This window comes from Molothrus aeneus, chromosome 19, assembly GCF_037042795.1.
Source record: "Molothrus aeneus isolate 106 chromosome 19, BPBGC_Maene_1.0, whole genome shotgun sequence".
Taxonomy (NCBI): Eukaryota; Metazoa; Chordata; class Aves; order Passeriformes; family Icteridae; genus Molothrus; species Molothrus aeneus.
In genome coordinates this window covers 11,433,481-11,455,030 of record NC_089664.1, presented here as the reverse complement: position 1 = coordinate 11,455,030, position 21,550 = coordinate 11,433,481, and the positions used below count along the sequence as shown (strand labels likewise).

The window sequence follows — 21,550 nt, the reverse complement described above, 5'->3', positions numbered from 1 at the left end:
AAGCATTTTATATATATAAAGCAAATTTATATATATAAACAGTCTCACTACCAAAACCAGTTAGTAAGAGTGAACAGATTTCATTGTGACAGGAGAGGAATCAAAGCTGTAATATTCTCTCTCCCAACTGCTGTGTAACTCATTACCAGCAACAGGATTTAAGAAATAAAGGAAATTACAGCTTCTTTGAACATTCAGCAGAGCTGCCAATGTTATTCTAATATCTTTCTCCACTGGCATTTGCGTCTCACCAGATCAATCAGCAGGGACACTTCACCAGACTCTTCCTAGCCTTTCCCCAGTACACTGTCTTTATATTTTGAGTGTCTTCAAATACAAAAAAACAAACCCCAAACAAATCAGCCTCCTTCAAAAACAAAGAATACTTCTGAAGTCTTCTCCAGAAACCATTTCTAACTGATTTCCAGAAGGTCAGGAAAATGAAAAGGCTGTTACACTTGTACTGAAGATTACTAAAAGAATAAAAATACTTTAAAAATACATAAGTAATGTGCTTGTCTGTGTTTCACTTAGATATAAGATTTTAATCAGATGTGTTAGACATTGCATGAATTTCCATACTAGAATCCATGGCTTCAGAAGCTGAAGCATCGTTATCTACTTTCTGTTCCACAAACGCTTCTGTTCTGTCTGGAGACTCAACCCTGTTTCTCACTTCTGTAAGCCCCGGGTGATTTTTTCGCAAGTGCTGGTTTAGTGTACCCTGGAAAGGAAAACATTTTCCACAGATCTCACAGCGAAAGGGTTTGTCATCTGTGTGACCACGAATATGATACTCAAGTTGGTCCTTACGGGTATATTTCTTTCCACAAAACTTGCACACAAAAGGAGTTATTCCCATGTGCAATCGCATGTGTCGGTCAAGGCTCCCTTTCTGGTTGAAAGACTTGCCACAGTAAATACAAATTAGCCTCTCATTGTATGGATACCAATGACCTCTTGCATTTCTTTCCCGTGGACTATTTTCATATCCTGGATTACTCACCATGGATTCACTGTCAGCCCCTTGCACCAAGCCCTGGACATCGCTATGCAAGTGACCTGTAGGTGCTCGTTTTTGGCGTGCACGACCTCCTCTGAAACAGCTCAGCATTGACCTTGAAGGACTTGTATTGCTCATGCTTCCAAAGGTTTCTGACACACCTGTTGCCTGTGATGAGGCATGAGTAAATGAATAAACATGTTGTAAGACAGACCCATAGGAACCAACGTTTACTGCGACCACCTGCTCTCCATCCACCATTTCAGTGTGATATCCATCATCACCAAGGGAAGAGCTATCAGAGCAGCTTGGTCTGTCAGACTTTTCCATTTTAACTTTCACCTCTGCAATCTGACTTTCCCTTACTATCAGGTCTCCTTGGTCATGATCACCTTCAATCTGAACCTCATATTCAGAGATACTACCGCTGCTCCCTCTGTCTGAATGCCCTTCTTCTTGCAGACGACTACGAAGAGTTTTGCCTGGAGTAGTTTCCATCCGAAGGTCGCTGCCTGCTGTTGACTGTCGCACCTGAGAGCAATAGGGAGGAGATATCTCAATAGGGTTGGCAAAGTAGCTGCTGTCTTTAACGCCATTACGATTCTCTGAATTTTCTTCGGCACCAACAGTAACAGAATCAACATCACCAACACTGATCTTTGAATGAATACTCTCCAGTATCTGTGTGCACTTGTCAATGACACACTGCATCTGTAGGAAGCTAGCTGCAGTCAGAAAACTGACAACGTCCTTCAGTTGCAAGGACATCCTTCCAGTGTAACAAAAAGAAAGCAACTGTTCAAAAACATTGGGGTTTTTAATAACTGATATGGATAGGCCACTCATGGTGCTTAATGCTGAATGGTCGCGGAAATACGGAGAACTGGCGGCTAAGACAGCTTTATGGGCACGGAACGGCTGACCCTGGATGTGCACGATTATGTCACAGAGTTTCCCTTGCAAGCGGAGTTCGTTTAACTGGCTCAGAACAGTGTTGCTGTACTCCGGCACATCAAACTGAATGAAACTGCTGCTGTCCATTTCTACAGATGTAAAGAGTAATCTGAAAGAAAAATGAGAAGATTTAAAACAGAGAATGAATATGGAGTTTTCCATTTCAAAAATAAATGCTTGCAAGTGTTTAAGTCACATCACCCCACTGATCTGTTAAAGGTGCATTACAACAAAACATTTAGCATAAATACTCCATATAATAAAAAAGTACAGTCTTAATCTGAAAGATTTGAAAGAAAAATGTTTGAGCCACCCATGGACTTCAAATTTTTCAAAAAAAATTTCTCTTGTAATTTTAGTTTGTTTTTTTTTTTTCAAACCATGGTGTGAACTTTGAAGCTCATCTGACACAGCAGTCATCTCCAAGCTAGAATAATTTGACATTCAAATTTTAACCTAACTTAAAAGCCATGGGTACTTAAACAGAGGAAAATGACATTCAAAGAGGCCTTAAAGAGATGTATAGGGCTCCAAACAAAAGCTAAAGAAAAGTACTTTTCACAGATTACTATTGTAAAAAGCATACCCACACACTATCAGCCTGAGAATGTTGATCTGCAACATTACCCTACATTTCCAAGACTGGACACTAATCAAGCGCCCAAGAACGCTCAGACTTTTATTGCTATTCTAGTTCTTATTAATGCAGAAGTCTAAAGACATAATATTGCCACCATACCTGCTTTTCCAATTGAACAAACAGATCTCAACATCATCCATTGACTTCAGATGCAGGAAGCATATCCAATGTATCACAATATACTAGCAGATTTTTTTTTCTATTATGTTACATGCTGTAATGGGACACAGGAACAATTTAAATCAAATTATGAAAATTCAGGTTTCTAAAAAGAAAATTGACAAGAAATAAGATTAAAATCCTAAAAGGAAGCACTGGAGCTCTATCAGCTAACCCTCACATAAAACTAACATTCACAACCTTCAAAAACAGAACTTCTTTTCAGCAGACACAAGAAAGCCAGCTTCCTGTCTTGACATTATGTTTGACTTAGAAAACTGGCAAAAACTCTCACAGAACATTCAAAATCAAGTTATCAGACTTGCTAAATATGTTCTCTAACTTACCAGTGTCATTACCCATTAAAATGGGTAAATGGGACTTCATTTGAGTTTTTTGGCTGAGATGTATAAGTGAGAAAAAAGACATTTTCTAGGTTCTTACATCTGAGGTGGGAAATAAGGACTGCAAGATGGCTACCAGAAGTGATATGACTATAGCAATCTCTTCAGAGGTGGCTTTGGCAGGACAGTTCTTTTATTCAGCAAGCAAAGCTACAAAACAATTCAGAGTTTTGCGCTGATGTAAGTAAAAAATCAAACAGCACAACACATAACCTATCCCAGCTGTGGTGTAGTTACATGGCAAGATTAACTTTGCTTTTCTGAGCAGCCCTGCCTGTTGTGCAGAGAATAACTATCCCAGTCCCACACGGAAGACAGGAGTTTCAGCAGTTGGATACATGTCTGTGTTACGAATGAGTGTTTTAAGGTCACTTAAGGAATCACCAGGGAGGAGGGAATGCACCATCACAATCTGTCACCTTCACTTGTGCCTGACAGGGCAGCACAAGCTTCTTAGAAACCCAACATATGGAACCTTTAATTTGTGGGGCTTATTAGCTATGCACAGATGCAACATCAGCCATTCCTGATTAAGCTTCTCTGACAAATTGAGGAAGAGTTTGTGTTGAGTAGAAGTGACACGAATAGACAAATTACCTGAGTCAGGAACTCTGTAGAGACCAAAAGACCAGCCTCCAGCAGCAATAATTTGGCATTCTAGTCTAGGATGTACAGAAGGTTTGTCACAAATAGACAGTGGAGTTCCTCCTTGTCCCATACTTCCCTAAGGGCTCTTACCCAGCAAAATGGAGAATAACTTACTCCTGGAGAAAATACTAAAACATAAATTGTCACCACTAGCACTGGTTCAGACAGAAGGAATGAATTAAGGATAGGCACCTGAGAAGAGAGAAGATGGACATTTTATGGCTTATGATAGAGGGAAAAGAAATTATGTTCTTTTCATCATAGAATCTCTAGATGAATTCAGGGTCCCTGGGATGCGGCCACGCATTGAAAATGGACTGCAAACACATACCAGAGAAAGCATGAGAACCAGAAAGACACCAAGGAGATGGGAATCCACTGTGATCCTTGCCTATCATGACTATTAGAACACCCTATTATCTCCATATGCATATATGTATCTGGAAGTAACTCTACATCCTTGTTCTCAGAGTTGTTTCATCTTTCTTTTGGGAAACAAAGAAGCTTATTTTGCTTAAGATGCTAGGAGTAAACAGCACATTCTGGCCATGAGTGGAGAGGATGATGGAGTCAAAGTCTGTAAGTCTGTTCATCAGTGTAGCAGAAAAGCAGTAAAAGCCCTGCAAGAGGGATCAAGGGAACATACAGTGTAGCTTTGAGAGCAAGCAAACAGGTCAAGTACACACTGTCAAAAGGCAGTGCACAACAAGATTCTATACCCAGCTGCTCTTAAAAAACAAAGAGAGCAAGCTCCAGCATACTCTTTCGAGTACTTTTCCACCTTAGTTCCTTCCTTTGCAGATACATGCTTCCTGTAACCTTGAAATCATCTGTGGAAAGCTGGGGTTAAAGGACAAGACTTTTGAAATACAGCAGCAGTGGACAGAAGGGAACCCTTCTTCCAATTTCAGCCACAACCTTAAATCTCCAGCTAGAGGAGAAGTGACCAGTTACCAATGGAAACCCCATTCTGGAGCAGGCCTCCCTCCCCCTAGCAGGGACAGCATTGAGGCTGCAGTAATTTTGGCAGGGTTAGTACCAGAGCATCCCAACTTCCTCATATCAATTTGGGAAAGCAAGACCTGGGGGGGAAATCTGGGCATCACACATCAGAGAAGCAGGCATCACTTGCCATGTTTTATTGGTGAATAAGAGCCAGAAGAAAAATGATCTTATTTATTTACAAAAGTCCCTAATGTCACTATCTAGAAAATAAAAGTAATCCATAGATTATATTCCCATACACAAGAAGGTTTTATTTTATTTCTGTATAGGATCAACTTAGCAGTTCCATGATAAAATTCTAGTAACATTAACCAAAATAATGTTCAGCAGGGTACTGTACCATAACAATACTCAATTATTCATCAGTGCTGGCAGAGCAGTAGCACTTTCAAGACAATAGTATTTATGGCTGAAACATTTCTGAAAGAATCTGGGAAGATCACTACAGTTTGAAAAGGCTAATGAGAACCCCCCCAAGCTTTTTAACAGCTTCCTTCAAGGTGAAACATCTCCCTAACCTCTTCTCTTTTGGGGTCAGGCATACAGCATTAAACTGAAGCAAGAAGGTACTTTAAAACACAAAAGAACTTTGGACACACCCACTGTATGCTCTGAAGAAAAAAAAATCTCTGCAGTTAACCAGACAGTCATAATGAAACTTATACACATAACATTCCTTACAGAATTAGCACAGGTGAAGAAGAAAAAGAAATCATGCTCAGTCAGAAGTCCCATTCGGTACCTTCCACAGTATCTCAGCAGGTGCAGAGGGAACCTGTGTTATTTAGGCTCAGTACAGTCATATAGAACAATAGCTCAGAATTATGACAGTTTTATTTGCAATATATAAACTTGAGCATTTGGGGGTAGTGAGAACTAAGACAACTTGAGCTGGATTCAATTATCCTTTTGGGTCCCTTCAACTGAGAATACTCTGTGATTTTGTAAAGTCACAGCAGTGCCAGGTACACTCATTGTTAAAAAGTAATGCATTTCATCTTGCTTTAGCTTTCATCCCTGCCTGGGAGTTAGTGTAAAGTTAGGGCATAGCCCTGCAAAATTTGAGTCTGGACCTGTCTACAATTAGGTCCTCTCTTAACCTTTCCTCAAAAGTAGGTCAAAGTGTTTAAGGTTTTCATAGCTATTATGTATCCAAGAAACTGGCTGAAGGCACAGGCCAAAAATGCACACCAGGTTCACTAAGTCCTAGAAGGGCTCTCTGTTGAGCCTCATGTCTATTTTGTAGCAGATGATGCAGTCACACCCCAAAGAATCATATAAATTCTCTTTGCATCTGCACTACATTTATTCATCAGGGTTTTATACAGCAAATATAGCCCACAAAATGGCTTTAGTAGTAGTGGATTGCTGGCCTATGTCTTCAAAGAAAAGTGTTCATTGAAGTACCTCTGAACATGAGAGGGATAAAATTTCTTATTAGATTTCAAAAGAAATTTCCTTTAAAAATTATGTTCTATGAAAACGCTTATTTAATTTAAAAAACAAGAATAGATGTTGACAAACCACATTAGGTATTTAATTTTACTGACATCATACAGTAGCAGCGGAGAAGCATCATATAACTATAACACGAAGCTGTGTGTCTGCCAACATAGTATTAGTTTCTGCTTCTAAGTCTGCACCTGTTTAATTTCCTTCACTCACTGAAGTATGATTCACCGTTCCCACAGACAGGTGAATGACACAAATTATACTCATTTTAACTCACACTAAGGTGTGAGAAAAGATCCCTTGCATTTTCTTAAATCAGCAACAACGAATCCTTGGGAAAAAAACCCACATTACAAACCATTACTGTTGTAGCACATCTGAGAACAGAAATGCATAGAAAAGCCAGGAGGGTCATAATGAAAGTTAAGACAAAACCAAAACAAAGTACTCTATGATGCCAAAAATGCCTCTACCCAGCAACAAGCAGCAGGACAAGAGGAAACAGCCTCAACCTGCAGGAAGGGAGATTCAGGTTGGAAATTGGGAAGAATTTCTTCACTGAAAGGGTTGTTAAGCATTGGAACAGGCTGCCCAGGGAGGTGGTGGAGTCACCATCCCTGGAAGTGTTAAAGAAATGACTGGATGTGGCACTCAGTGCTCTGGTCTGGTTGACAATGCGGTGATCAGTTAAAGACCGGACTCGATGATCTTGGACGTCTTTTCAATTTAAATGATTCTGTGATATTCCCTCCATACATAACTGCTCAGAATACAGAGAGAGGGCAAGAAAATAAGCAGGTATTTGTATAAATCAGTGCACTCCTCCCTTGCATTGTGTAGGACCTAGTATTTGCACCATCTGTGTGAGAACTCAGGACATCACTGCAAATATCATTCAAGAGAATTTTAACCTAGGAATGTTACCTTATCAGCTATGATCATGGAAGCTTTTGGGCAAAAGTCTTCATCAGTCTTACTCTTTTCAGTGATGCCTTTGCATCACTCTTCAGATTTACAAAAGCCACACTAATTAACGCTAGCTGTATCACAGGAAAACTGCCATCAAGTATGTCAAGGCTAGGGGGGGTCTCCAAGACACTCTTGAAATAACCTTTGAAAATAGGGGAGCGACTGATCATAGAACATTCTACCAGTTTATACTTCTCATAACAGTGAAATACTAATTATCCCTTAAAAGTCAACATATAGTGCTCTTGGATGGCCTTAAATAACACGCCACACAGCATTGCTGCTGTACTGAAACTCCATCCCCAAAGCAGGGTAAGCTACCTCACTGATAAAAAACTTCTAAAACGTTTAATTTTGCAGCCAATAAAAAACTCCAAAACTAAACGAGGGTAACAAACCCACATAATCTCCCAACAACTGAAGTACAACAAATTTCTAATAATACAAGCAGCACTATTCAAATATGTAGAATTGGTTTTTGCATTAATTCATCACTTCCTCCAAAATGCCCATTGGAATTAAAGAAGATAGAAGCAGTTTGCCCAAATTATCTGTAGGAAAGCACACACAAAAGGTGCATAAGGCATATTATTAATTGGAAAACAGCCTTGAAAGTCAGTCTGCTTCGTGTCTGGTTTGGACTACAATACAAAATCTGTTAGGTGACAACTACACAACAATTTAAAACTTTATTACTTTACCTCCTAAAAATGCAGGAAATGCCCACTTCCTCAGAAACACAAGCCAGTTAATACAGGCTGAACTGTAGTTACTAGAAAACTTAGCTCTTACATTCTTGCATCTGTAGATAACAGAACGTCCAGTGAGAGTCATTATTCCTTCTCTGCAGCCAGACAGGCCATGTTCTACCCAAAGTACTGAACACCTGCAATGAAACCATAAGCAAAGCTCCTGCCTGGCAGGTGAGGTCTCTGGCAGTGCTGTGGGACACAACCTCACTAACTGCCTGGGGAGCAAAGCAGTCAAGGGAGTAACCCTTGACACTCAGTTCAGTAAAGCTTTATTAATTCAGACATTTGTCTAACAAAAATTTTAAAGTATTTATTTTTACCTCACCAAGATTCACAACACGTGTACAGAAAATCACTTTAAAGAGTGGATGATTTCAGCATCAAAATAAAATCAATTTATTTAGATGTATGTACACACGTGGACATGTATACATACACACATGCCAGTACCAAGCAACGCTGCAAACTCATTCTCAGTGGTCAGCATGGTGCAGCAGATATTGTTGGAACTGCATATTTAGGATTTTATAAAAAAAAAGGACCCTCTTATTTGAGCAAATATCCACAGAAAGCAGATATGAAGTCCAAGTGACACTTTCATCCCTCATTCTCTTAACTGTCTTCCTCGAACTGCTTGCCTGTGTGGAAGTGATTGAAAAGAAAAAAACGAAACACCTATCAATGCATAAAAATAGTTTCATGTAAGAATTAGAAACCTCAATAGAAATAATCTCTAAATCTTGACTCTAGAAATCAAATTGCCACAAAAGTAGTTGCAGGCACACATCTATTTCTGAATGCAAAAAAGTTACCAGGAGGCAAACTGGAGATAAGCCAAGATCAAAAGGTGCCTTCTAAATAAAACTATTCTATGTGTCTATGATTCCAGTATCAACAAATGTATTCTGCCAGATAAACAAAACAAAGGGGCATGTTGATGATACATACACTTCAAATCAACAAGATCTTAAAAGTAATGATCAAAGCTTTTATTTTGTGCACAAATTTCACACTATCCCCATTATGTAATGCTAAATAGCCACATTTTCCAAATACCTGACAACTTTGAGATGCCACTTCCATTATAAAAGCACTCCAGCCTGTATTTTGAAAGTGAGGATATATACACAGCTGAAACTTTCACAAAGTGGGAAGAGAGCTCTTGAACGTCCTGATATTACAATTTTATTTACTACCAAGATAATACTTCATCACTATTGTGCATTTTAATCTGTCCACTTTCTTTTTTGTTTTTGGCAGGGTTTTGTTTGTTTGTTTTTTTAACAGTAGCCATTCTTCATCAAATTGTTGACTTTTTGGCTCCGATGTTTCTTTTAAGTAATGCAATGACTATGTTCTCTAGATATCAGCAACATTTTTTGCAGTAGCTTTACAAGCTGCAAAGAACGCATTTTCGTGGTATTTTCCCAGCACACTACTCGGGACAGGTGGAACTGTTTGGAGCTGTCCCTGGACAGGCAATGAAACACAAGCACATTCTGATCCAGATGTTGAGTATTCTGCAACACGTAACAACTGCAGTGCAGCTAATCCTATCGCACTTTGTTTTCCCTTGGAAACCAGGCTTACCCACTTTAATGTTTCTGAGACTGTTCTGGCTTGTTCCAAATTAACTCTCAACTCTGATTCACTCTAAGCCAATTCCAACTCTACAAGCTGTGCACGCCTGCCGGGATTTAGAAAGACCTTTGCATTACGGAGATTGGGGTTTCACTAGAACTTCCACCTTCTCTGATGGAACAGCAGCAGCTGAAAAGTCCCCCAGCTCCTGGCAATGAACACCTCCCCGAACGGGGCCAAGTTCGTTCCTCTCCAGTCCGCCGTGCCGGGGATTTTACGCCCCGCTCGGGTTAACAGCAGACCCCGACACGGGCGCGTCCGCCCTCCCTCCCCGCACGCCAAAGCTGCACCAGAACCACCGACTCGGGTTACGCGACAGCTCCTACCGAGGCACGGCCGGGCGAAGGCCGCCTCGACGAAGCCGCTGCCTCCGCTCCAGGCAGCCGAACCGAGCCACGGCCCGCCGGGCCGCGGTCGCCGCCCCCGCGGGGCCTGTCAGGCGCCGGGACCCCTCCCGAGCACGGCCTGTCCCATGGGGAGCGCCGCGCCGCCCCGGGGCCGAGCGCCCCTCGCGCGCCGCTCACCTGGGGCTGTCTGGAGCTCTCACATGGCGGAACCCGGCCGGCCCGGCCCGCTCCCAGCGCCGCTTCCCGCCCGCTCCCACAGCCACTCGCACCCGGAACTGATTCCGCTGGCGGCCGTTCCGCTTCCTGGCGACGCCCCGGCAGCGGGCGGTGCCCCCGGGCCGCTCGGGAACCCGCCCCGCTCTCGGCGCGGAGCCCGGGCGCGCCCCCCCGCCGGAGTAGGGCGGAGCCGCCCTCGCAGCGCGACTCCTCACGAAGGCAGAAGGCTTTGAGCATTGGCTGGAGCCGGGCCTACGTGGGCAGAGCTCTTCCGAGAACTCTCACGGTGTGCGGCTCCAGACGAGAACCCAGAGCCATACCCCGATGGGCAATCGCAGATACAGCGAGGGAGCTTTTGGGGGAGGACATCCCCCACTCCAGCTGTTAACTGACACCTTTATTGAGCAAAGAATTAAGACGTTCACCTGTGTTATACTGGCCTTGTAACTCACAGAAATCACTTCAGCAAGCATGTGCTAACTTTTTTTTGTCTTATCCTGCATTTGCTTGTAGGTCAGGTAGTGCAACGATTCAGTTTATGAACCAGACAGCTCATGTACTGGTTATCATGTACTACTTGAAAACAGTCAGAGTGACTGGTGCCAGTAGGTCCTGCTGCGATATCCACCCGGTCTAACCAGACACCACATTCTGTCTTCTGGAGGTATGTCTTTCTCTCCCTTTAAGACACAGAACAGAATCTTCATACATTAGGCATGGAATGCTGATCAAATAAAGCAGTGGTCTGGGAAGCATCCTGGCCAGGACACAAATAACAGAGTTAAAGGACACAAACACAAACTGTATTTGTTCACTCAGAGAAAAAGCACTCAAACAACTAATTCTGAACGGGCAGAAAACATTGGGCTCATTATTCCGTGTTCAGTAAGTGTAACCAAAATAGAAAATTAATTTTCTTGTACCATATTCCATTTGAATTTGCTGAAGACTGAGTGTGTTACATAAATATTGACTTCTCCGGGTATTGACTGAACATGCTTTCAATGAGAGCGAGCTCATTTTTTGCTTATGTAGTAAGCAGCGGCTGGGACAGTTCCGCAAGGACTGAGCAGATGGAGGCTGAACAAAATCAAGTGTTCAGTATAAGTACCTAAATTTAGTCAAGGAGAGAAAGAAGCCTCACAGGAAGGTAAGGGGAACTTAATCTTTAGTACTTTTCACAGCATGAAATTTCCTTCATACTTAGACAAGAAAAAAAAAATCTGTGTTATCTGTACCTACTTCAACTGTACCAAGAGGCCTTTCGGACATGTGGTTGCTGCTACTATGAAGTGAGTGTTCTGGAATTTTCCTATCAGCATGTACATTCTCTATTGTAACTTCAGAGATCACCATTCTGTAAAAAAACAGTTACAGCAAAACCTGTTTGACAAATTTGAACTAGCATGGAAGCCAATTACCTAAAGCAGCAAACAAATGGGTCTAATTCCACAAATTCATCAAACTTACTGTGTCATAAAAATTAGGTCTTAGTTTAATGTTTTCTTAGACTAGGCTGACATGTTATCATTATTTCAAGAAGACACATTACTAGATACACTTTTTAATATATTTAATAAAGTTATATATCAACAACTTTTGGAATTTGTATTTTGAGCACTTATTTTGGCAAAGTGAAATATTAAATACTAGTACTAGACATGCATTCCTTTCATTCAAGCTTAAGAAAACATTTACAAAGTTGACAGATAACATTTATTAAAACATGTTATAGAAAAAAAGGGGCATGGGACTCTTCTATAAGAAGAAAATATTGAACAGTAAAATTAAATTAAATCCATGCTGTACAATTAGGACAGCAATATTTATAGACAAAACTATCCAACCTCTGCAATACAGGCATAACATCTCACAAAATATCAAGATATGCAAATTTACTATTATAAATGACTTGTTTAGAATAAAAACTTAGAGCTCATTAAGGAAGATTCACTTGACTTGCATAAACAGTTACATTTCCGAAAGAAATATGGAATCCCATGAATAAAAAAAAGGAGCAGCAATCGACAGACACAGGCTTCAAGCAAAAATCAGAACTTGCAATTTAATCACATTAAAAATATACCATCTTCTTTTCCAGCATCTTCCCCTAGGCCACTGACAGTTTACAGCTAATAGCTAAAGAAGCCAAGCTACCCAATGAAGCATTTAAAAGACAAAAAACCCCCTAACTTTCCTTTGTTGCTTTGAGAAAGGTCCTAATTCTGTTATAGCAAAACACGGAATGTACTGCTGTAGGCTCTCATAATTCAGAGACAGTCATCTTGCCGGCACCCAGGCAAAAGTATTGAGATTACAAACCCTGATATGCCTCCATTCTTTCACGATCAATAATACTGGAACACTCAACACATCAGCCTTTGATCATCTGCCTTGCTTATGATACGGGAGAGTTTCTCAAGCTTAGACACACCTCAGATGAAAAAAGCTATGACCAAAAACTGTACTGACAATATCTTCTAGGGTCTATCTCCTCACCCATAAAACTAACAAGGAAAGTTTAAAAAATGAAACAACAAAAAAGCACTCTGCAAACCAACACTGGTGTGTGAAATAGGAACTTTCTCTCTCAAAAGGGTTCAATATGCACCTAAGCAGATTTTAACCCTGCTAACAGTTGAATTTTTCAGAATGGCAGTTACACAGATTCCATGGTAATTAACATCATAGTTACAAAATGGAATGAAAAGGAACTTAGCTGTAGTATCATTAAGTCTTCTTACCACTGCCAGGACAATGGCTTTGAAGCAGCAGGAAAGTCTGAAAGCCACCTGGGTATACAATATTTCTGGTTTTCAGAAGACACTCACTTTACTACAGCCAACAGCCACATCATCAAAGGTAATGAGGCATATGGAAAGATTAATGAAATTCATCATATACATATGCAGTCATATTATATATATATATATATATATATATATGGATTGCTTCCCTCCTCCCCACAAATAAGAAATAATTTTCCATACCTTGAACAAGACCACTCCATTAGCAAAGATCAGAAGCTTGACAGAAGCTGCATCTGTATATCTTGGCTTGCTATGTTCAACTGCACTGGCCACCAGTGGCAGGGACTGCAGGGGTGACACATGGCTAGCGTTTTGCAGGCGGCCCCGCACTAATCAAAAGAAGTTCAGTGTGCACAAAAAATGGATGCAAGCCAAAATCTCAACCAGAGGTGCACATAATGATTCTGCTTAAATATACTTAAGGAAGAGTGGCAGCTGCTAGCAAGAAGTGCAGGGAGACACATGGAGAAGATACTCCTGGGTACAGGTAGAGAAACTGAAGAGCTGCTCTTGGGAAAACACCTGAAGAAGTCACTGAGAACATGTATAGACACACTCACAGAAGGACACACTCCCTGCCTGAGGAGACTCACTTCTAAGATGACTTTGGCCTACAGCTAAGCCCTGCCAGAGCAGGTACACCTCTGAAATAACTGAGTTCCACAGAAGAACCAAGCTGGAACAGACACATCTCTGAAGGGACTGTGGCCCAGTGTCACCATGAATAGTGACACGGACCAGGCCAAAGCACCAGAGGACCCCCACTAAGAAATGCAAAGCATCAGACAAGGAAGTGTGCATATGACCCCAACCTCCTCTGTGACGTGTCACCTTACTAAAGGAAATGGCAGGAACTGAATACAACTCTTGGTGAAAGCAAGGGAAACTGAGAATACAAAGGCAGGGAGAAGAGGTGTTAGACCTAAGGACTTAAGCTAAGCCTGAGAAAGATGATTTAAGTGATTCCCACCTCCCCCCCACCCAGTACCTGAATTGGTGATTAGAAGTTGGACAAAGGGCAATAAACCGAGTTCAAGAAAAACACCACAAGACAACTGTTTCACGTGTGACATGCAAAAGTAAGGATTTTAGACATGTATCTCAAGCTGTCCTTGAATCATCAATCCTCTCAACCTGATCTCAGGACACTCAGATCAGTATTTTCCTGCAATCAACTGGTTTCATGTAAATCAACAGCAGAAAGCCAAGTGCTACAAAAATCTGTGGAGCAACATTTGCTGGACTTTCAAGACAATGCCATAATATGGGGTAAAACAGCAAGAGGCAAATACTAAAAAGCTACTATTCATGCTAAGTCATTAAAAAAGGACATGGTTCTATAATATGATCTACTGAACCTGTTATAAAATCTTTAAAGTGTCGCTCGCAGTACATTTAATTTTAAAGCTTTATTTCAAAGTAATCTAACTGCAAATAGAAGTAACATTAAACCTTGAAATATCCCATATAAAAGTCATTCCAAGCTGGTAAAAGAAACAGTTTTGCTGGCAGCTCTGTAGTATGGTCTGTGTTCAACATTTTTGTTTTTTTTGACCACAGTTTTCAGACTGGTGTTTCCGTCCAGCCTTCTTTATGGTTAAACGGGAAGAGGTACCCTTAACCTTTTAATGCAAAATTAAAGTGACAATTGGAAAGGGGCTGAGAACCAATGTAATATACAAGATCATTCTTGAAATGAGTATGAGAATAAACACGCTGGACATGTTCAAGGCCAGGTTGGATGGGGCTCTGAGCAACCTGGCCTAGTTGAAGGTGTCCATGCCTATGGCAGGAGGGTTGGAAGTCGGTGACCTTCAAAGTCTCCTTCCAACCCAAACCATTCTATGATTCTAATGCCTTCCTTCAAATGTGATGATGGTACTTGCAGAAATGACACCATGTATGTGGTAAGGCCTTGGAGAATGGAAAAACAGGGCCACCGAGTGCGAGAACCCTCTCCTCTACCCTCATGTAAACAGGCAAGCATTATAGTATTTTTAGTATTAAAAAGGACAGTGTTAGCAGTGTGTAAACAAACCATAGAGGGAATATAATCTCTAAGTTTAAAAAACATACTTATTAAGTATTATGGTTTGGTTTTTTAGTTGCTTTTGTTTTGGGGGGTTTTTTATTTGTTTTTTGGGGTTCTTTTTTGTGGTTTTCTTTTTTTTTTTTTTTTTCCTTTTTTTTTTTGGTTTTGTTTTGTTTAAATACAAAGTGCTATACATTAAGCAGGTTACAGTGTTAGTGAGCAAAATCCCTGTTTCAGTACCTTGATCACAAAGGTTAAACATGGCCACCATGGTATTTGTAGAGTTCAATTAAGTGCTAAGAACAGGAACTCTGTGGTGCTGATTAGTCATGCCCATTGCCAGCAATGGGTTCATTGTACTTGGGAACATCTGTTTCAACAAAATTCCATATGAAAAAATATTTGAATCATTAGAAGATTATTAATTAAGAGCCTCTTAAAAAAAAGTTTTTAAGTAGAATGCCAGTAAAGAAATTACAGTAATTACAGCTCACTGAGTGGAAAACCCTCAGCTTGCAGCAGACATTCACTTTCAGGATACAGTTCAGTTGTATCTTAAGACAATTTGTAACTGGGAGTTCAAAAAAGAATCTGAAGTGTAATAATCTTGGTGTGGTTTTGCTTCACCATACAGGGTCATCTGTTCAGTACATTATCCTGCACACAGCAGTGCCCAATACAGAAATTGGGGTCAGACAGGCTTAGGTCTTTAATGCTGGTTAACTTTTTCCCCATGTGGACAGCACTGTACTTGGTTATCACCTCTTCCTATTGTATTCTATGTATGTTCTTTCCTTGTCATATTTCAGTAAGCTACAAAGAAGCTTTTGCTTACTAAGAAGCAATTGCTTTTGCATTGGACTGCATTAGGCTTTCAACCCCAAAATCCTGTTGTCACCTTTTACAACTGATGCCTTTACTCAATCTGCAGAGCTGGCAGCATCCCTTAGAACTATACACATTCTTCCATCTATCTCCATGAATGAAAGCCTCACACACAGATCCTTATCTTAACATAGAACAAGTGCCACTCCCAGCAAAAATACCAGCTTCAGACATAAGCATGGTACCATGTTCTGCAGTACCATTAGAAGATCCAAATCACATACTTCCTACTTTTTTCCACAAGCAACTTTGAGGAAGCAAACAACTCTGCTTGTGATCATCAGTCACAGTAGTTCAGTACCAAGAATCAGTATTATATACTATTCAAATAGTAAAGAATTAAAAGTATAAATACCTATCAATGACTGTAATTTTCCTAAAGCAGGTTTCTAAAACTAGATAAAAGTTCTCACAGAAGTTTTTGTACCGATAACAAGTCAGTTCATGAATCCAGAGTTTGGTACTTGCTACTGTAGTAAGCCACAAAAATTTGAACAGAAATTTACACTTTAAATATTTGCTTATTTTGACTAAGTTCCAAATGTTACATTTTACTTTAGTTGGTGTCTTATTTTTTAATAAGACATACTTATTACACACACTTCTAGAAGCTCTCACAACATAGTAATTAAAATCTAATGAAGTCAAGTACAGCATTAGACCCTAGAAGAGCAAATAGAAAGAATACTTCAGTATATATTAAGTCTATATAGTGAAAACTGTAAGTGCATTACAGATGCTAAACAGAAATCAGCACAAAATTAGACATTTATTTTACTGAAGATAAATTTAAAAAAAAGAAGATGTATAACTGAAATCTAAACCACCTTTACCACTGCCTTTCATAAAGCAATACAACAAAGGCTACTGAATGATGCACACTACCTAATGATGCTTCAGCTTGAGGTGGAATTCTCTTTATTTTTTCTTCATTTAAATGTGAATCGTATAAGCCAGTTTGGTCATCTTAGTTTTCTTTTCCATTAAGGAGTACTACCTGAATTTCTCGTTCATCTAAGTATTTCCAGGATTTTTGTCAATTTAGAGCTGAGTTTTACTGTGAATTTAGAGGACTTGGAAATACAAGATGGCTTCTAAATACTGCTGTGATTACAATCAATCTCAGACCTTATTTTGCAGGCACATTTCAGATTAACCACATACACTTCCCACAATAAACACCTGAAGTAATATTGCAGGAAGCAAAATACATTTGATCTGTTTATACCAGCACACTTATTAAAACTTTTGTTTTGAGAACATACAATAGCAAGTACCAGACATTATTTGCATAATTAGTTTATTTTTCTTACTTTACTAAACAAACGTAAGCATTAATGTCTTAGTTCATCTCAGTAGTACTCTGCTCAGCTTTCGAAGCCTGATAGGACTTGGTACAAGAGGTCACATGCCGATGAAAACTGTCCCGCCACATAAATCTTTTCCCACAGATGTTACACTCATACGGTTTTATGCCTGTATGAATTTTCATATGGCCTACAAGATGGTGTTTCATTTTGAATTTCTTACCACAGACACCACATCCATAAGGTCGAAGACCAAGGTGCATACTCATATGCCGATCTCTCTGACTTTTGTGTGTAAAGCTTTTTCCACACTGACAAGGATAGAGCTTATCGGCATGGGAGAATCCAGTGAGAGACGTTTCTTCTTTAATCCCAGCAGCCATATCAATGCTTTCACCATAGCCTGCTGCCATCATAAGATCCTGTCTGTGAGCACTTAAATTTCCATCTGCCCTTTCACTGGAAAATTCTTCCATAGACGAGCCATAGAAGTCAACTTGTTCATCATAATTACTTTCATCTGCCTGTTCATCAAATTCTGCTTCCATCTTTTTGTCACCTATGTGAAAATCTTCAACACCTGAAGACTGGATTGAGTGATCTGCCTGGATGGTATTCATGGATTCAGAAACTTGGTGTTCATCATAAGGGTTATCAACGCCTTCACAGTCTTGTTCAAACCTTTCTGGTTTCACATGGATCCATCGCTTGTGAGACATGATACTGGGTTTGCTATACATTGGCCTGCTATACTGGTACTCTGCACTATCGCTAGTTCCCTCTTCCCCATCCTGACTGGTCATTCCAGTGCTAAGTCTATCATGTTCTGTTGAAGAATTACTGGGAAGGTACTCGTGTTCTGTCAGCTGACACGGCAGTTCATCTTTAGAGCTCTCTTCTTCGTTTTCGCCGTCTCTTAGTTCCTGCACTTTGTGGAATTCTGTCTGTCCTCCAGAGCCAAGTTCAAAGGTTTCAACAAGGCCATTGTAGCTACTACTGCTTGGGGACTGATGGTCACTGCCATGATTCATCTTCTGACACAGAACTGTTGGGTTTCCCTCAAGCACTTCCGTGCACTTATCCACTACGTGCCACATCTGAAGGAAACTTGCTGCTGTCAGATAACTAACAATTTCTGGCGCAGGCATTACCAGCCGGCCTGTGTAGGTAGACAGAAGAATGTTTTCAAATACTCTGGGATTCATCACATCAGGCAGGACTATTCGTCTGCTGTTTTTCAGGAGAACCTGATCACAGAAATAAGGTGAACTAGCTGCAAGAACAGCTTTATGGGCTCTGAAGAGATGGCCCTGAACCACAATGGACACATCACATAATTGTCCTTGCTGGCGCTGTTGATTTAACTTCTGCAAAATGGTGCTAGAAAAATCTGGAAATTCCACTAGAAAGGAGCTTGACCCAGACTCCATTTCATTACAAATTTAGTGTTGTGCTGTAAGAAGAAAATATAAAATAAAAATAAGAAATAAAATTAGAAATTCTGCTTGGTCAAGTACTGACCTTTCCATTTTCTTCTACTTTTTTTTCTTTTTTCTTAACAGACTCACATGGAACTCAACCTTTTGCCACTGTTGTATTCTCTCAAGTCATCTCACTTCTCTCTTCTGAAAGCTGTACTAAGGCCATAAATTGCTATGCCAGAATATTTTGTTGTGTTTCTTCTCTTCAAGAGGACTCACCTCAAGAGGACTCCTACAGCAGGAGCTACAAACAGCCAACTATCCAATTGGGATAGACTAAGCATTTCAAACATGAGTTTAGGCTAATGAAGCTGTTATTTCATGGAATTATACAGCAGAGTTCTAACTCCAGGATGTCCCACAGTTTGTACCAGCATATGAAAGATTTTATATTTCAAATGCCAACAAAATCATCTCATTTGTCCACCAACAAACACTGATTTTACTCATGAAATATTTCACTTAAGATTAATTTTTCAAAAGCAACTGTATCAACTCACAGGATGACACTGGAAGCACAGGCAGAACCTGACTAAGAGTAAGGTTTATGACCCTTCTCACGTATTTCCCTATTGTTTCACTAACTGAAAGGTGGAACAGCAACAGCTTGTACAGTTTTTAATTCCAAGCTTATTGAGATATTTGGGTTAGGGCTAGGATTATAATGTTCCTTTTAGAGAAATCATACAGAATTTAAAAGGTCAATCAAGAAATTGATACCTTTGCCACACAGAACTTTTCCTGCTTGTTCCTTGTGTATTTGTAACAACATAATAATTACATGACAGAATCCCAGCTAAGAGCTCCCAGATTTTCACATCTGTATTCTCACATAATCCAGATGTCTTACAAAAAGATTAACAGCCCTTTTAGCAGTAATACAACTTTTTCAAATGCATACTTGAAATTTTAAATTGAATTTGAGATAAATTTGCATGTTATTGTAATTTGAAATGGCAGAAGTTTAAATGCCACTATGAAAAACCAACATTAACTGCTTGAGTAAGTTAAACTTGTGCAATTTTTCTATCTGATAATGTGTAAATTGAGTGCTATGGGATTCCTGAGCCATGGAGCAGGAGGTGGTTTCAGTGGTCAAGGTCCATGAAGTTGCCACCCACATAATTGCAGAAGACCACCTTTAAATTTACTGTCTTCAGTGCTCCTCAGGTTCTTTTCCTCAAAGCACCAACCCTCTTCAGAACTGAATCAGCTACCAATACTTTTCCACTGAGCAATGGAATACTGCACCTGCCAGTTCAATTGTTAATTTTTCTTACCACTTTGCTTAAAACAATTTGACATAATTATTCAAGTATTGCAAGTTATCTTATACCTTGTGTATTTTACATCCATTTTTTGAAACAATCAGATTTTCTTATACAGATGCAGTTCCTTACACCCCTTCAGAATATTCTCAGATTTAAGATTCTATTTTTCAATATCTGCCTACAAAAAATAAGCCTTCAGAAGATGTTCAACTGAAGTTTAAAAACAGATGCCTGCAGAATTCATACACAACTACTGATAATCTAAACTGCCATCTTTCAGCAGGGAGTCAGCATGTCACCACAAAAACACTTCCAGATGATAGCAAACTTTTTTGTATTTTAAGTTGTCATGCAGACAAAATGTAAGCGACATATTTTCCATTAGCAAAGCCATACAAGTCAAGCAAACCGGTTTTTGAAAGGAGTTTCACTCCCTCCTTCTACAATCTGTTTTGTTTTGCAGTTTTACTCCAAACTCGTACAGAACAAAGTCTTCCTACTTCAATTAACAATAATTTAAAAAGCAATCTCCAGGTTGGAGCATTGAGTAGAACATACAAGTCACATTTACTTTGCTTTAGGATACCATTACTCCTAACAAGTGCTAGCAGGGAGCTCCTTGCCCTCTCCACGCGCAGGCCCGCAGACCTTGATCTCTCACCCTCCCAGCGCCCCCGCGATGCTGCCGCGGCCGCACCGGCGGGGCCCGGCCGGGAGCCGCTCCGGCCGCGGGACCAGACAGGCCACAGCGCCTCCCGCGGCCGCGCGGACCCGCCAATAGGCTCCGGCCGGAGCGGACCCCGGTCCCGGTCGCACCGGGGACACCGACCCGGCCCTACAGAGCGCGGGACCTGCGGCCGCGGGGCGTGGGAAGGCCTCGCGCGCCGCCCCGCTCCAGCGCGGACTCGCGGACCGGGGCCAGCGGCAGCACGGCAGCACGGCCGCCCGGGGTCCACGAGCGGCAGCGTCTCACCTGCGGGTCGCGGCGTCTCTCTCATAGCGGGACGCTGTCGGTGTGGCCCCGGCCCGGCCCTGCCCGCGCCCTCTCCGGCCCGCACCGGAAGCAGCTGCCCCCCTTCCTGCAGGCACTTCCGCGTCCCGGTCACGTGACGCTCGCCAAGCTCTTCCGCTCCCCACCCGCGGGAGCTCTTACCCGGGGCGGTGGCGGTGCCCCCTGCTGGCTCCGTTTGGGAGTGGATGGTTTTGACCGGAGCGCTCAGTAGGAACGGTTCGCACCCCAAAACCCCCTGGGCCGAGCTGTGCTGTCCCGTCCTGTCCTGTCTTGTCCCTTTGCGCCGCAGCTGCTCCCCAGGGCAATACTCTCAGCGCTGCTGTGAGCACTGCTAGAAGGGGACCACAGACAGTACAAATGAAGCCCGCCGTCCTCGCCGGGCGCTGGCGCGGCCCGCGTGTTCCGCACAGATCCCTGGTGTGCTGGGGCACGGGATTTGTCCCACCGCCAAGCCGTTCCAACGGGCACGGAGCCAACACACCCGTGTCGGAACCCTTGCACCGCTCGGGCTCGGTCCCGCCCCGCTGCGGCCCGCAGAGGGCGCCGCTCCCCACAGAGGGCC

The 21,550-nt window shown here is 41.5% G+C and overlaps 2 protein-coding genes across 3 annotated transcripts; both read right to left on the bottom strand.

The window, feature by feature from the left end:
• Positions 1–78: 78 nt before the first annotated feature.
• ZBTB34 (zinc finger and BTB domain containing 34) lies at positions 79–10,244 on the bottom strand. 2 transcript variants are annotated; one of them, XM_066563081.1, is made up of 2 exons: positions 10,152–10,244; positions 79–2,066 (listed from the first exon to the last, which is right to left on the bottom strand). In XM_066563081.1, exon 2 carries the CDS (start codon positions 2,042–2,044, stop codon positions 545–547), a length of 1,500 nt encoding a protein of 499 aa, XP_066419178.1. In that variant the 5' UTR covers positions 2,045–2,066; positions 10,152–10,244; the 3' UTR covers positions 79–544. The 2 variants fall into 2 exon arrangements, with proteins under 2 accessions (XP_066419178.1, XP_066419177.1); XM_066563080.1 differs by lacking the exon at positions 10,152–10,244 and adding an exon at positions 2,697–2,788.
• A 1,504-nt stretch (positions 10,245–11,748) lies between these two features.
• On the bottom strand, positions 11,749–21,050 carry ZBTB43 (zinc finger and BTB domain containing 43). Its single transcript, XM_066562907.1, has 2 exons — positions 20,950–21,050; positions 11,749–18,677 (listed from the first exon to the last, which is right to left on the bottom strand). Exon 2 carries the CDS (start codon positions 18,652–18,654, stop codon positions 17,260–17,262), a length of 1,395 nt encoding a protein of 464 aa, XP_066419004.1. The 5' UTR covers positions 18,655–18,677; positions 20,950–21,050; the 3' UTR covers positions 11,749–17,259.
• Positions 21,051–21,550: the final 500 nt, after the last annotated feature.

Bases quoted from the DNA above. Each gene is read 5' to 3' on its own strand.
- ZBTB34 (XM_066563080.1), bottom strand. From the start codon at position 2,737: ATGGATGATGTTGAGATCTGTTTGTTCAATTGGAAAAGCAG. The intron at 2,067-2,696 runs GTATGGTGGCAA...TTTTTCTTTCAG, and splicing joins TTGTTCAATTGGAAAAGCAG to ATTACTCTTTACATCTGTAG.
- ZBTB43 (XM_066562907.1), bottom strand. From the start codon at position 18,654: ATGGAGTCTGGGTCAAGCTCCTTTCTAGTGGAATTTCCAGATTTTTCT.